Source organism: Scyliorhinus torazame, chromosome 11 (genome assembly GCF_047496885.1).
Source record: "Scyliorhinus torazame isolate Kashiwa2021f chromosome 11, sScyTor2.1, whole genome shotgun sequence".
Taxonomy (NCBI): Eukaryota; Metazoa; Chordata; class Chondrichthyes; order Carcharhiniformes; family Scyliorhinidae; genus Scyliorhinus; species Scyliorhinus torazame.
Window position 1 is genome coordinate 114,748,305 of NC_092717.1, and position 13,164 is coordinate 114,761,468.

The 13,164-nt window shown below is 42.6% G+C and overlaps 1 protein-coding gene across 3 annotated transcripts in view; it reads right to left on the reverse strand.

The window, feature by feature from the left end:
• The window catches only part of trim55a (tripartite motif containing 55a), a 194,574-nt gene extending 181,809 nt beyond the window's left edge, over positions 1-12,765 (reverse strand). Inside the window, exon 1 of one of the 3 annotated variants that reach the window (XM_072467652.1) lies at positions 12,446-12,763. In XM_072467652.1, the coding sequence (XP_072323753.1) occupies positions 12,446-12,613 (168 nt within the window). In that variant the 5' untranslated portion in view covers positions 12,614-12,763. Of the gene's footprint in view, positions 1-12,445 lie in introns of all 3 variants that reach the window. The other 2 variants (XM_072467651.1, XM_072467653.1) reach the window with 2 other exon arrangements.
• Positions 12,766-13,164: the final 399 nt, after the last annotated feature.

The window sequence follows — 13,164 nt, forward strand, 5'->3', positions numbered from 1 at the left end:
TCAGGGCCAGTGACTCTTCCACCAATTTCTATGTCCATCGTCTCCCTCTCTTGCCATTCAAAATGTTTGGAAATTTGCCGCTCAACTCCACCACCATCATATGGCCAGGGTATCCACTGTAATGGGCACAGCACCACCCGTCGTGCTTGCTCTCACCATATTTCCTCCATCAGAACTCCACACTGTAGTCGAATCTGCCCGTGGACAAGCGCACGTACCCTTTCTCCCAATATTCCTTCTTTGGGATTTCAACATCCTCGAGCCCTAACTCTGTTAGGATAGGTTTACACACAAAAACCATGCAAAATGTGGGTGACTAGGGCCAAAAACCAAGGCCTCTAATGGGAGCGACCAACGTGCGACCTTCACATGTCGTCATCGGAAGTCTGTAAACTTCTATTACTCATGTTGAATTAACATTACAACAATAGAGTTTATTCAGAGAATTGAATCGCAAAATAACTGTAATATTTCTGCTGGTTTGGTGGCGGAACTGGGAGCTGCAACAAGGCTGGTATTATCAGGAGTGTGAGTTGTAACAAAGCTGGTATTACCAGGAGTGTGAGTTGTAACAAAGCTGGTATTACCAGGAGTGTGAGTTGTAACAAAGCTGGTATTATCAGGAGTGTGAGTTGTAACAAAGCTGGTATTATCAGGAGTGTGAGTTGTAACAAAGCTGGTATTATCAGGAGTGTGAGTTGCAACAAAGCTGGTATTATCAGGAGTGTGAGTTGTAACAAAGCTGGTATTATCAGGAGTGTGAGTTGTAACAAAGCTGGTATTATCAGGAGTGTGAGTTGCAACAAAGCTGGTATTATCAGGAGTGTGAGTTGTAACAAAGCTGGTATTATCAGGAGTGTGAGTTGTAACAAAGCTGGTATTATCAGGAGTGTGAGTTGTAACAAAGCTGGTATTACCAGGAGTGTGAGTTGTAACAAAGCTGGTATTACCAGGAGTGTGAGTTGTAACAAAGCTGGTATTATCAGGAGTGTGAGTTGTAACAAAGCTGGTATTACCAGGAGTGTGAGTTGTAACAAAGCTGGTATTATCAGGAGTGTGAGTTGTAACAAAGCTGGTATTATCAGGAGTGTGAGTTGTAACAAAGCTGGTATTACCAGGAGTGTGAGTTGTAACAAAGCTGGTATTACCAGGAGTGTGAGTTGTAACAAAGCTGGTATTATCAGGAGTGTGAGTTGTAACAAAGCTGGTATTACCAGGAGTGTGAGTTGTAACAAAGCTGGTATTATCAGGAGTGTGAGTTGTAACAAAGCTGGTATTACCAGGAGTGTGAGTTGTAACAAAGCTGGTATTATCAGGAGTGTGAGTTGTAACAAAGCTGGTATTACCAGGAGTGTGAGTTGTAACAAAGCTGGTATTATCAGGAGTGTGAGTTGTAACAAAGCTGGTATTATCAGGAGTGTGAGTTGTAACAAAGCTGGTATTATCAGGAGTGTGAGTTGGAACAAAGCTGGTATTACCAGGAGTGTAAGTTGTAACAAAGCTGGTATTACCAGGAGTGTGAGTTGTAACAAAGCTGGTATTACCAGGAGTGTGAGTTGTAACAAAGCTGGTATTACCAGGAGTGTGAGTTGGAACAAAGCTGGTATTACCAGGAGTGTGAGTTGTAACAAAGCTGGTATTACCAGGAGTGTGAGTTGTAACAAAGCTGGTATTATCAGGAGTGTGAGTTGTAACAAAGCTGGTATTACCAGGAGTGTGAGTTGTAACAAAGCTGGTATTATCAGGAGTGTGAGTTGTAACAAAGCTGGTATTACCAGGAGTGTGAGTTGTAACAAAGCTGGTATTATCAGGAGTGTGAGTTGTAACAAAGCTGGTATTACCAGGAGTGTGAGTTGTAACAAAGCTGGTATTATCAGGAGTGTGAGTTGTAACAAAGCTGGTATTATCAGGAGTGTGAGTTGTAACAAAGCTGGTATTATCAGGAGTGTGAGTTGTAACAAAGCTGGTATTATCAGGAGTGTGAGTTGTAACAAAGCTGGTATTATCAGGAGTGTGAGTTGTAACAAAGCTGGTATTATCAGGAGTGTGAGTTGTAACAAAGCTGGTATTATCAGGAGTGTGAGTTGTAACAAAGCTGGTATTATCAGGAGTGTCAGTTGTAACAAAGCTGGTATTATCAGGAGTGTGAGTTGTAACAAAGCTGGTATTATCAGGAGTGTGAGTTGTAACAAAGCTGGTATTACCAGGAGTGTGAGTTGTAACAAAGCTGGTATTATCAGGAGTGTGAGTTGTAACAAAGCTGGTATTACCAGGAGTGTGAGTTGTAACAAAGCTGGTATTACCAGGAGTGTGAGTTGTAACAAAGCTGGTATTATCAGGAGTGTGAGTTGTAACAAAGCTGGTATTACCAGGAGTGTGAGTTGTAACAAAGCTGGTATTGTCAGGAGTGTGAGTTGTAACAAAGCTGGTATTATCAGGAGTGTGAGTTGTAACAAAGCTGGTATTACCAGGAGTGTGAGTTGTAACAAAGCTGGTATTACCAGGAGTGTGAGTTGTAACAAAGCTGGTATTATCAGGAGTGTGAGTTGTAACAAAGCTGGTATTACCAGGAGTGTGAGTTGTAACAAAGCTGGTATTATCAGGAGTGTGAGTTGTAACAAAGCTGGTATTACCAGGAGTGTGAGTTGTAACATTGCTGGTATTACCAGGAGTGTGAGTTGTAACAAAGCTGGTATTACCAGGAGTGTGAGTTGTAACAAAGCTGGTATTATCAGGAGTGTGAGTTGTAACAAAGCTGGTATTATCAGGAGTGTGAGTTGTAACAAAGCTGGTATTATCAGGAGTGTGAGTTGGAACAAAGCTGGTATTACCAGGAGTGTGAGTTGTAACAAAGCTGGTATTACCAGGAGTGTGAGTTGTAACAAAGCTGGTATTACCAGGAGTGTGAGTTGTAACAAAGCTGGTATTACCAGGAGTGTGAGTTGGAACAAAGCTGGTATTACCAGGAGTGTGAGTTGTAACAAAGCTGGTATTATCAGGAGTGTGAGTTGGAACAAAGCTGGTATTACCAGGAGTGTGAGTTGTAACAAAGCTGGTATTACCAGGAGTGTGAGTTGTAACAAAGCTGGTATTACCAGGAGTGTGAGTTGTAACAAAGCTGGTATTACCAGGAGTGTGAGTTGGAACAAAGCTGGTATTACCAGGAGTGTGAGTTGTAACAAAGCTGGTATTACCAGTAGTGTGAGTTGTAACAAAGCTGGTATTATCAGGAGTGTGAGTTGTAACAAAGCTGGTATTACCAGGAGTGTGAGTTGTAACAAAGCTGGTATTATCAGGAGTGTGAGTTGTAACAAAGCTGGTATTACCAGGAGTGTGAGTTGTAACAAAGCTGGTATTATCAGGAGTGTGAGTTATAACAAAGCTGGTATTACCAGGAGTGTGAGTTGTAACAAAGCTGGTATTATCAGGAGTGTGAGTTGTAACAAAGCTGGTATTATCAGGAGTATGAGTTGTAACAAAGCTGGTATTATCAGGAGTGTGAGTTGTAACAAAGCTGGTATTATCAGGAGTGTGAGTTGTAACAAAGCTGGTATTATCAGGAGTGTGAGTTGTAACAAAGCTGGTATTATCAGGAGTGTGAGTTGTAACAAAGCTGGTATTATCAGGAGTGTGAGTTGTAACAAAGCTGGTATTATCAGGAGTGTGAGTTGTAACAAAGCTGGTATTATCAGGAGTGTGAGTTGTAACAAAGCTGGTATTATCAGGAGTGTGAGTTGCAACAAAGCTGGTATTATCAGGAGTGTGAGTTGTAACAAAGCTGGTATTATCAGGAGTGTGAGTTGTAACAAAGCTGGTATTATCAGGAGTGTGAGTTGCAACAAAGCTGGTATTATCAGGAGTGTGAGTTGTAACAAAGCTGGTATTATCAGGAGTGTGAGTTGTAACAAAGCTGGTATTATCAGGAGTGTGAGTTGTAACAAAGCTGGTATTACCAGGAGTGTGAGTTGTAACAAAGCTGGTATTACCAGGAGTGTGAGTTGTAACAAAGCTGGTATTATCAGGAGTGTGAGTTGTAACAAAGCTGGTATTACCAGGAGTGTGAGTTGTAACAAAGCTGGTATTATCAGGAGTGTGAGTTGTAACAAAGCTGGTATTATCAGGAGTGTGAGTTGTAACAAAGCTGGTATTACCAGGAGTGTGAGTTGTAACACAGCTGGTATTACCAGGAGTGTGAGTTGTAACAAAGCTGGTATTATCAGGAGTGTGAGTTGTAACAAAGCTGGTATTACCAGGAGTGTGAGTTGTAACAAAGCTGGTATTATCAGGAGTGTGAGTTGTAACAAAGCTGGTATTACCAGGAGTGTGAGTTGTAACAAAGCTGGTATTATCAGGAGTGTGAGTTGTAACAAAGCTGGTATTACCAGGAGTGTGAGTTGTAACAAAGCTGGTATTACCAGGAGTGTGAGTTGTAACAAAGCTGGTATACCAGGAGTGTGAGTTGTAACAAAGCTGGTATTACCAGGAGTGTGAGTTATAACAAAGCTGGTATACCAGGAGTGTGAGTTGTAACAAAGCTCATATTACCAGGAGTGTGAGTTGTAACAAAGCTGGTATTACCAGGAGTGTGAGTTGCAACAAAGCTGGTATTACCAGGAGTGTGAGTTGTAACAAAGCTGGTATTACCAGGAGTGTGAGTTATAACAAAGCTGGTATTACCAGGAGTGTGAGTTGTAACAAAGCTCATATTACCAGGAGTGTGAGTTGCAACAAAGCTGGTATTACCAGGAGTGTGAGTTGTAACAAAGCTGGTATTACCAGGAGTGTGAGTTGTGACAAAGCTGGTATTACCAGGAGTGTGAGTTGCAACAAAGCTCATATTACCAGGAGTGTGAGTTGTAACAAAGCTGGTATTACCAGGAGTGTGAGTTGCAACAAAGCTGGTATTACCAGGAGTGTGAGTTGTAACAAAGCTGGTATTACCAGGAGTGTGAGTTGCAACAAAGCTGGTATTACCAGGAGTGTGAGTTGCAACAAAGCTGGTATTACCAGGAGTGTGAGTTATAACAAAGCTGGTATACCAGGAGTGTGAGTTGTAACAAAGCTGGTATTTCCAGGAGTGTGAGTTGCAACAAAGCTGGTATTACCAGGAGTATGAGTTGTAACAAAGCTGGTATTCCCAGGAGTACGAGTTGTAACAAAGCTGGTATTACCAGGAGTGTGAGTTATAACAAAGCTGGTATACCAGGAGTGTGAGTTGTAACAAACCTCATATTACCAGGAGTGTGAGTTGTAACAAAGCTGGTATTATCAGGAGTGTCAGTTATAACAAAGCTCATATTAGGAGCAGTGTGAGTTGTAACAAAGCTGGTATTACCAGGAGTGTGAGTTGTAACAAAGCTGGTGTTACCAGGAGTGTGAGTTGCAACAAAGCTGGTATTACCAGGAGTGTGAGTTATAACAAAGCTGGTATACCAGGAGTGTGAGTTGTAACAAAGCTGGTATTACCAGGAGTGTGAGTTGTAACAAAGCTGGTGTTAACAGGAGTGTGAGTTGCAACAAAGCTGGTATTATCAGGAGTGTGAGTTATAACAAAGCTGGTATTACCAGGAGTGTGAGTTGTAACAAAGCTCATACTACCAGGAGTGTGAGTTGTAACAAAGCTGGTATTACCAGGAGTGTGAGTTGTAACAAAGCTGGTATTCCCAGGAGTACGAGTTGTAACAAAGCTGGTATACCAGGAGTGTGAGTTATAACAAAGCTGGTATACCAGGAGTGTGAGTTGTAACAAAGCTGGTATTACCAGGAGTGTGAGTTGTAACAAAGCTCATATTACCAGGAGTGTGAGTTGTAACAAAGCTGGTATTACCAGGAGTGTGAGTTATAACAAAGCTGGTATACCAGGAGTGTGAGTTGTAACAAAGCTGGTATTACCATGAGTGTGAGTTATAAGAAAGCTGGTATTCCCAGGAGTACGAGTTGTAACAAAGCTGGTATACCAGGAGTGTGAGTTATAACAAAGCTGGTATACCAGGAGTGTGAGTTGTAACAAAGCTGGTATTACCAGGAGTGTGAGTTGTAACAAAGCTGGTATTACCAGGAGTGTGAGTTGTAACAAAGCTCATATTACCAGGAGTGTGAGTTGTAACAAAGCTGGTATTACCAGGAGTGTGAGTTATAACAAAGCTGGTATTACCAGGAGTGAGAGTTATAACAAAGCTGGTATTACCAGGAGTGTCAGTTGTAACAAAGCTGGTATTACCAGGAGTGTGAGTTGTAACAAAGCTGGTATTACCAGGAGTGTGAGTTGCAACAAAGCTGGTATACCAGGAGTGTGAGTTATAACAAAGCTGGTATTACCAGGAGTGTGAGTTGTAACAAAGCTGGTATTACCAGGAGTGTGAGTTGTAACAAAGCTGATATACCAGGAATGTGAGGTGTAACAAAGCTGGTATACCAGGAGTGTGAGTTGTAACAAAGCTGGTATTACCAGGAGTGTGAGTTGTAACAAAGCTGGTATTACCAGGAGTGTGAGTTGTAACAAAGCTGGTATTACCAGGAGTGTGAGTTATAACAAAGCTGGTATTACCAGGAGTGTGAGTTGTAACAAAGCTGGTATTACCAGGAGTGTGAGTTGTAACAAAGCTGGTATTACCAGGAGTGTGAGTTGTAACAAAGCTGGTATTACCAGGAGTGTGAGTTGTAACAAAGCTGGTATACCAAGAGTGTTAGTTGTAACAAAGCTGGTATATCAGGAGTGTGAGTTGTAACAAAGCTGGTATTACCAGGAGTGTTAGTTGCAACAAAGCTGGTATTACCAGGAGTGTGAGTTGTAACAAAGCTGGTATTACCAGGAGTGTTAGTTGCAACAAAGCTGGTATTACCAGGAGTGTGAGTTGTAACAAAGCTGGTATTACCAGGAGTGTGAGTTGTAACAAAGCTGGTATTACCAGGAGTGTGAGTTGCAACAAAGCTCATATTACCAGGGGTGTGAGTTGTAACAAAGCTGGTATTACCAGAAGTGTGAGTTGTAACAAAGCTGGTATTACCAGGAGTGTGAGTTATAACAAAGCTCATATTACCAGGGGTGTGAGTTGTAACAAAGCTGGTATTATCAGGAGTGTGAGTTATAACAAAGCTGGTATACCAGGAGTGTGAGTTGTAACAGAGCTGGTATTACCAGGAGTGTGAGTTGTAACAAAGCTGGTATTACCAGGAGTGTGAGTTGTAACAAAGCTGGTATTACCAGGAGTGTAAGTTATAACAAAGCTGGTATTACCAGGAGTGTGAGTTGTAACAAAGCTGGTATTACCAGGAGTGTGAGTTGTAACAAAGCTGGTATTACCAGGAGTGTGAGTTGCAACAAAGCTCATATTACCAGGCATGTGAGTTGTAACAAAGCTGGTATTACCAGAAGTGTGAGTTGTAACAAAGCCGGTATTACCAGGAGTGTGAGTTGTAACAAAGCTGGTATCACCAGGGGTGTCAGTTGTAACAAAGCTGGTATTACCAGGAGTGTGAGTTGTAACAAAGCTGGTATTACCAGGAGTGTGAGTTGTAACAAAGCTGGTATTACCAGGAGTGTGAGTTGCAACAAAGCTCATATTACCAGAAGTGTGAGTTGTAACAAAGCTGGTATTACCAGGAGTGAGTTGTAACAAAGCTGGTATTACCAGGAGTGTCAGTTGTAACAAAGCTGGTATTATCAGGAGTGTGAGTTATAACAAAGCTGGTATACCAGGAGTGTGAGTTGTAACAAAGCTGGTATTACCAGGAGTGTGAGTTGCAGCAAAGCTGGTATTACCAGGAGTGTGAGTTGTAACAAAGCTGGTATTACCAGGAGTGTGAGTTGTAACAAAGCTGGTATTACCAGGAGTGTGAGTTGTAACAAACCTGGTATTACCAGGAGTGTGTGCTGTAACAAAGCTGGTATTACCAGGAGTGTGAGTTGCAACAAAGCTGGTATTACCAGGAGTGTGAGTTGTAACAAAGCTGGTATTACCAGGATTGTGAGTTGTAACAAAGCTGGTATTACCAGGAGTGTGAGTTGTAACAAAACTTGTATTACCAGGAGTGTGAGTTGTAACAAAGCTGGTATTACCAGGAGTGTGAGTTGTAACAAAGCTGGTATTACCAGGAGTGTGAGTTGTAACAAAGCTGGTATTACCAGGAGTGTGAGTTGTAACAAAGCTGGTATTACCAGAAGTGTGAGTTGTAACAAAGCTGGTATTACCAGGAGTGTGAGTTGTAACAAAGCTGGTATTACCAGGAGTGTGAGTTGTAACAAAGCTGGTATTACCAGGAGTGTGAGTTGTAACAAAGCTGGTATTACCAGGAGTGTGAGTTGTATCAAAGCTCATATTACCAGGAGTGTGAGTTGCAACAAGGCTGGTATTACCAGGAATGTGAGTTGTAACAAAGCTGGTATACCAAGAGTGTTAGTTGTAACAAAGCTGGTATATCAGGAGTGCAGGCTGTAACAAAGCTGGTATTGCCAGGAGTGTGAGTTGTAACAAAGCTAGTATTACCAGGAGTGTATGTTGTAACAAAGCTGGTATTACCACGAGTGTGAGCCGTAACAAAGCTGGTATTACCAGGAGTGTGGGCTGTAACAAAGGTGGTATTACCAGGAGTGTGAGTTGTAACAAAGCTGGTATTACCAGGAGTGTGGGCTGTAACAAAGGTGGTATTACCAGGAGTGTGAATTGTAACTAATTGTGCCAATTAGCCTGACCTCGGTTGTTGGCAAGATTCTAGAATCCATTGTTAAGGATGAGATTTCTAAATTCTTGGAAGTGCAGGGTCGGATTAGGACAAGTCAGCATGGAGTTAGTAAGGGGAGGTCGTGCCTGACAAACCTGTTAGAGTTCTTTGAAGAGATAACAAATAGGTTAGGGAGAGCCAATGGATGTTATCTATCTTGACTTCCAAAAGGCCTTTGATAAGGTGCCTCACGGGAGACTGCTGAGTAAAGTAAGGGCCCATGGTATTCGAGGCAAGGTACTAACATGGATTGACGATTGGCTGTCAGGCAGAAGGCAGAGAGTTGGGATAAAAGTTTTTTTTCGGAATGGCAACCGGTGACGAGTGGTGTCCCGCAGGGTTCAGTGTTGGGACCACAGCTGTTCTCTTTATATATTAATGATCTAGATAACGGGACTGAGGGCATTCTGGCTAAGTTTGCCGATGATACAAAGATAGGTGGAGGGGCAGGTAGTATGGAGGAGGTGGGGAGGCTTCAGAAAGATTTAGACAGTTTAGGAGAGTGGTCCAAGAAATGGCTGATGACATTCAATGTGGGCAAGTGCGAGGTCTTGCACTTTGGAAAAAAGAATAGAGGCGTGGACTATTTTCTAAATGGTGACAAAATTCATAATGCTGAAGTGCAAAGGGACTTGGGAGTCCTAGTCCAGGATTCTCTAAAGGTAAACTTGCAGGTTGAGTCCGTAATTAAGAAAGCAAATGCAATGTTGTCATTCATCTCAAGAGGCTTGGAATATAAAAGCAGGGATGTACTTCTGAAGCTTTATAAAGCATTAGTTAGGCCCCATTTAGAATACTGTGAGCAATTTTGGGCCCCACACCTCAGGAAGGACATACTGGCACTGGAGCGGGTCCAGCGGAGATTCACACGGATGATCCTAGGAATGGTAGGCCTAACATACGATGAACGTCTGAGGATCCTGGGATTGTATTCATTGGAGTTTAGGAGGTTGAGGGGAGATCTAATAGAAACTTACAAGATAATGAATGGCTTAGATAGGGTGGATGTAGGGAAGTTGTTTCCATTAGCAGGGGAGACTAGGACCCGGGGGCACAGCCTTAGAATAAAAGGGAGTCACTTTAGAACAGAGATGAGGAGAAATTTCTTCAGCCAGAGAGTGGTGGGTATGTGGAATTCATTGCCACAGAGGGCGGTGGGGGCCGGGACGTTGAGTGTCTTTAAGACAGAAGTTGATAAATTCTTGATTTCTCAAGGAATTAAGGGCTATGGAGAGAGAGCGGGTAAATGGAGTTGAAATCAGCCATGATTGAATGGTGGAGTGGACTCGATGGGCCGAATGGCCTTACTTCCATTCCTATGTCTTATGGTCTTATGGTAACAAAGCTGGTATTACCAGAGTGTGGGCTGTAACAAAGCTGGTATTCCCAGGAGTATGAGTTGTAACAAAGCTGATATTACCAGAGTGTGGGCTGTAACAAAGCTGGTATTCCCAGGAGTATGAGTTGTAACAAAGCTGATATTACCAGAGTGTGGGCTGTAACAAAGCTGGTATTACCAGGTGTGTGGGCTGTAACAAAGCTTGTATTACCAGGAGTGTGGGCTGTAACAAAGCTGGTATTACCAGGAGTGTGAGTTGTAACAAAGCTGGTATTACCAGAGTGTGGGCTGTAACAAAGCTGGTATTCCCAGGAGTATGAGTTGTAACAAAGCTGATATTACCAGAAGTGTGAGTTGTAACAAAGCTGGTATTACTAGGAGTGTGAGTTGTAACAAAGCTGGTATTACTAGGAGTGTGAGTTGTAACAAAGCTGGTATTACCAGGAGTGTGAACTGTGAGACTGAAAAACTATTTAAGATCTTTTGGTGACAAAATTGCTCAGAGGCCCCTTTGTTTTCTTGTCAGTTGCAGTGGCAAACTAACAGTATCTTCCAGAAAATGGTGAAGAACTGACTGTGCCAGTTACAACCTGCTTTCTCCGGGTAAGTAGTTCTATATATGTTTGCAAGACAAATATTATTGAGACAAGGTGACGGGGAGGGAAACCCCATGCCAAGAGTTCCCCTTCCATTGGCTTGATTGAGATTTGCGCTGGATTCTCCGCCAGCGGGATGCTCCTTTTTGCCAGCAGCCCGGGGATTTTCCGCCGGCATGGAGCTGCCCCACAATGGGAAACCCCATTGACTAGCCGGCGTAACGGAGCATCCTGCCGGCGGGTTGAAGCAGAAAGTGACGCAGCGGGGCAGAGAATCCAGCGTGGAATCTCTAGAGACCAGTAATCATAGTGAGTTCAGCCTTGCTGGCCTAATAGGTGGACTCCAAGTAAAAATGTGATTTGGAGTACCTCCGCACTCTCCACTCTACCCCTGTCCAAGAAAATGGAACAGGAAATAAATAGATTGACCCTCTCACATGTGGAGCCTGAAAGAATGAACTAGGGGTGCCTCAAAGCCTGGAGGATGGCAGTAATGCTTCTGTTTGTATGAGTTGATAGCATCAGAGTTTCACTTGTACTGGAGTTTGTGCTCCCCACTGATCCTGTAAATCTGGCATGGTAGGCCCTAGAAAGTATTGGGAGCTACAAACCAATTCTAAATGCTGTGTCAAGTCCTGAGGCATTTTTGGATTTGTGTTTGGTGTGCGGTGTCCAGCATTATGGTCAAGGTGGAATAATGGATGTTTTATCAACTCACATGAATATTAATAACGATTTATAAAAATGAAAACAACATAACTTGCATTTTATAGTGCCTTTTATGTACCAAAACGTTTTAAGGAGCTTCACAGGTGCATTGTAAAATAAAATTTGACACCGAGCCACATAGGGAATGTTTGATTTTAGCAAGCATCTTAAAGGATGAAAACAAGATTGGGTGGCAGAGAGGTAGGGGGTGAGAATTACACAGCTTGGGGCCTGGGCAAGGCACAACCGCCAATGGAGGAGTGATTCAAATCAGGAATGCGCAAGAGGTGTGAACTGGAATGGTGCAAACATCTTGGAAGATTGTGACACCAGAGACGATGACAGAGACAGGGAGGGACAAGGCCGTAAAGGGATTTGAAAACAAGGATCTGAATTTTAAAATTGAGATGTTGCTTAACCAGGAGCCAATATCGGTCAGAGAGAACGAGGACGATCGGTGAACGCGACTTGGCTTGGATTAGGACGTGGGCAGCAGGTGCTTCGATGACCTCAAGTCATGAAAGTTGTACGGAGAGAGGCCGGCCAGGAATGCATTTAATTGTCAAATCTAGAGGTTATCTAAACATAGATAAGGCTTGTATCATTTAATTCCAGTGCTCATCATTCTATTTCCATGATGAAACTTCCTTAAGCTATGTTCCACGTGAAAGCTATTTCCTCTGGAATAGAACATAGAACATTATAGCCCTTTGAAAAAGTTGGGGAAAGAAAAAGATCTTGCTCAGAACATAAGATAAAACGTCATCCCACTCCAGCCTTTGCTAGGATAAATGTTCCCCATGATTCGTTGTCTGATATGGGAGGCCATCTCTCCTGTACATCAACAATAGGAAACTCACTTTATCATCACAGCTCTACAAATTACTTCCAGCTTTGACAAAGAGTCGCCCACACTCAAAATGTTAACTCTCTTCTCTCTCCACAGATGCTATCAGACCTGCTGAGATTGTCCAGTATTTTCTGCTTTTGTTTCAGATTCCAGCATCCACAGTAATTTGCTTTTAAATTAGTTAATTTGTGTTTTCTCATTTAAGATAGCCCCGACAGCGCGTTAACGTACCTGAAACATATCATTTGCACACTTCCGGCATAAGTTATGCTGACATGGGAGAATAACGACGGGTTTGGAAAACATTTCTAAACAGATCGGACAAATCAGTTGCTTTTCCAGGTTGTCCATGGTTTGCCGATCATTAGTCAGGAGGTTGTAGTCCATGGACGTGGTCATGTCAGAAAGTTTCCAAGATTCGGGCTAACTGCTAAACTTAATTTCAGAAGTTAAACTGTGTCCGTTTCTCTTTACCCTTTCTTCCTGGCTTGGACTGGGGTTGTGACCTGATTGACGAGAACACTTACTGTTTCTGCATGGGTCACAGTGTTTTGCATTGGATTAGAGGGTTTGATGTTGTTTTTAGCAACAGTACGTCAGCCGTTGCTATGTTTGCCATGCACTGCTAAGCCTATGTCCTTATATGAAACTGACACTGAATGAGATTGACTGCCAGAGCTGCTGTCTATCTTCTATCTTTCTCCCCAAACTTACACCTGTCAGCACGCACGTCCAAAACAGCTGCTTCTCTGGACATTGACATTTAGAAAGAAACGTTCTTTCTGCCGAATTGGAACAAAAGCCGTCAAATAGAATTACACATAATAACTTTTTGCCAAATTCACAGCCTCCCAAGGCAGTAGTGCAATAATATGCAAATAAATTGCATTTTATTAAAATATCTTGGTACCATGACAATCACTGCTGACAACCTTGACAGTTCTGCACTG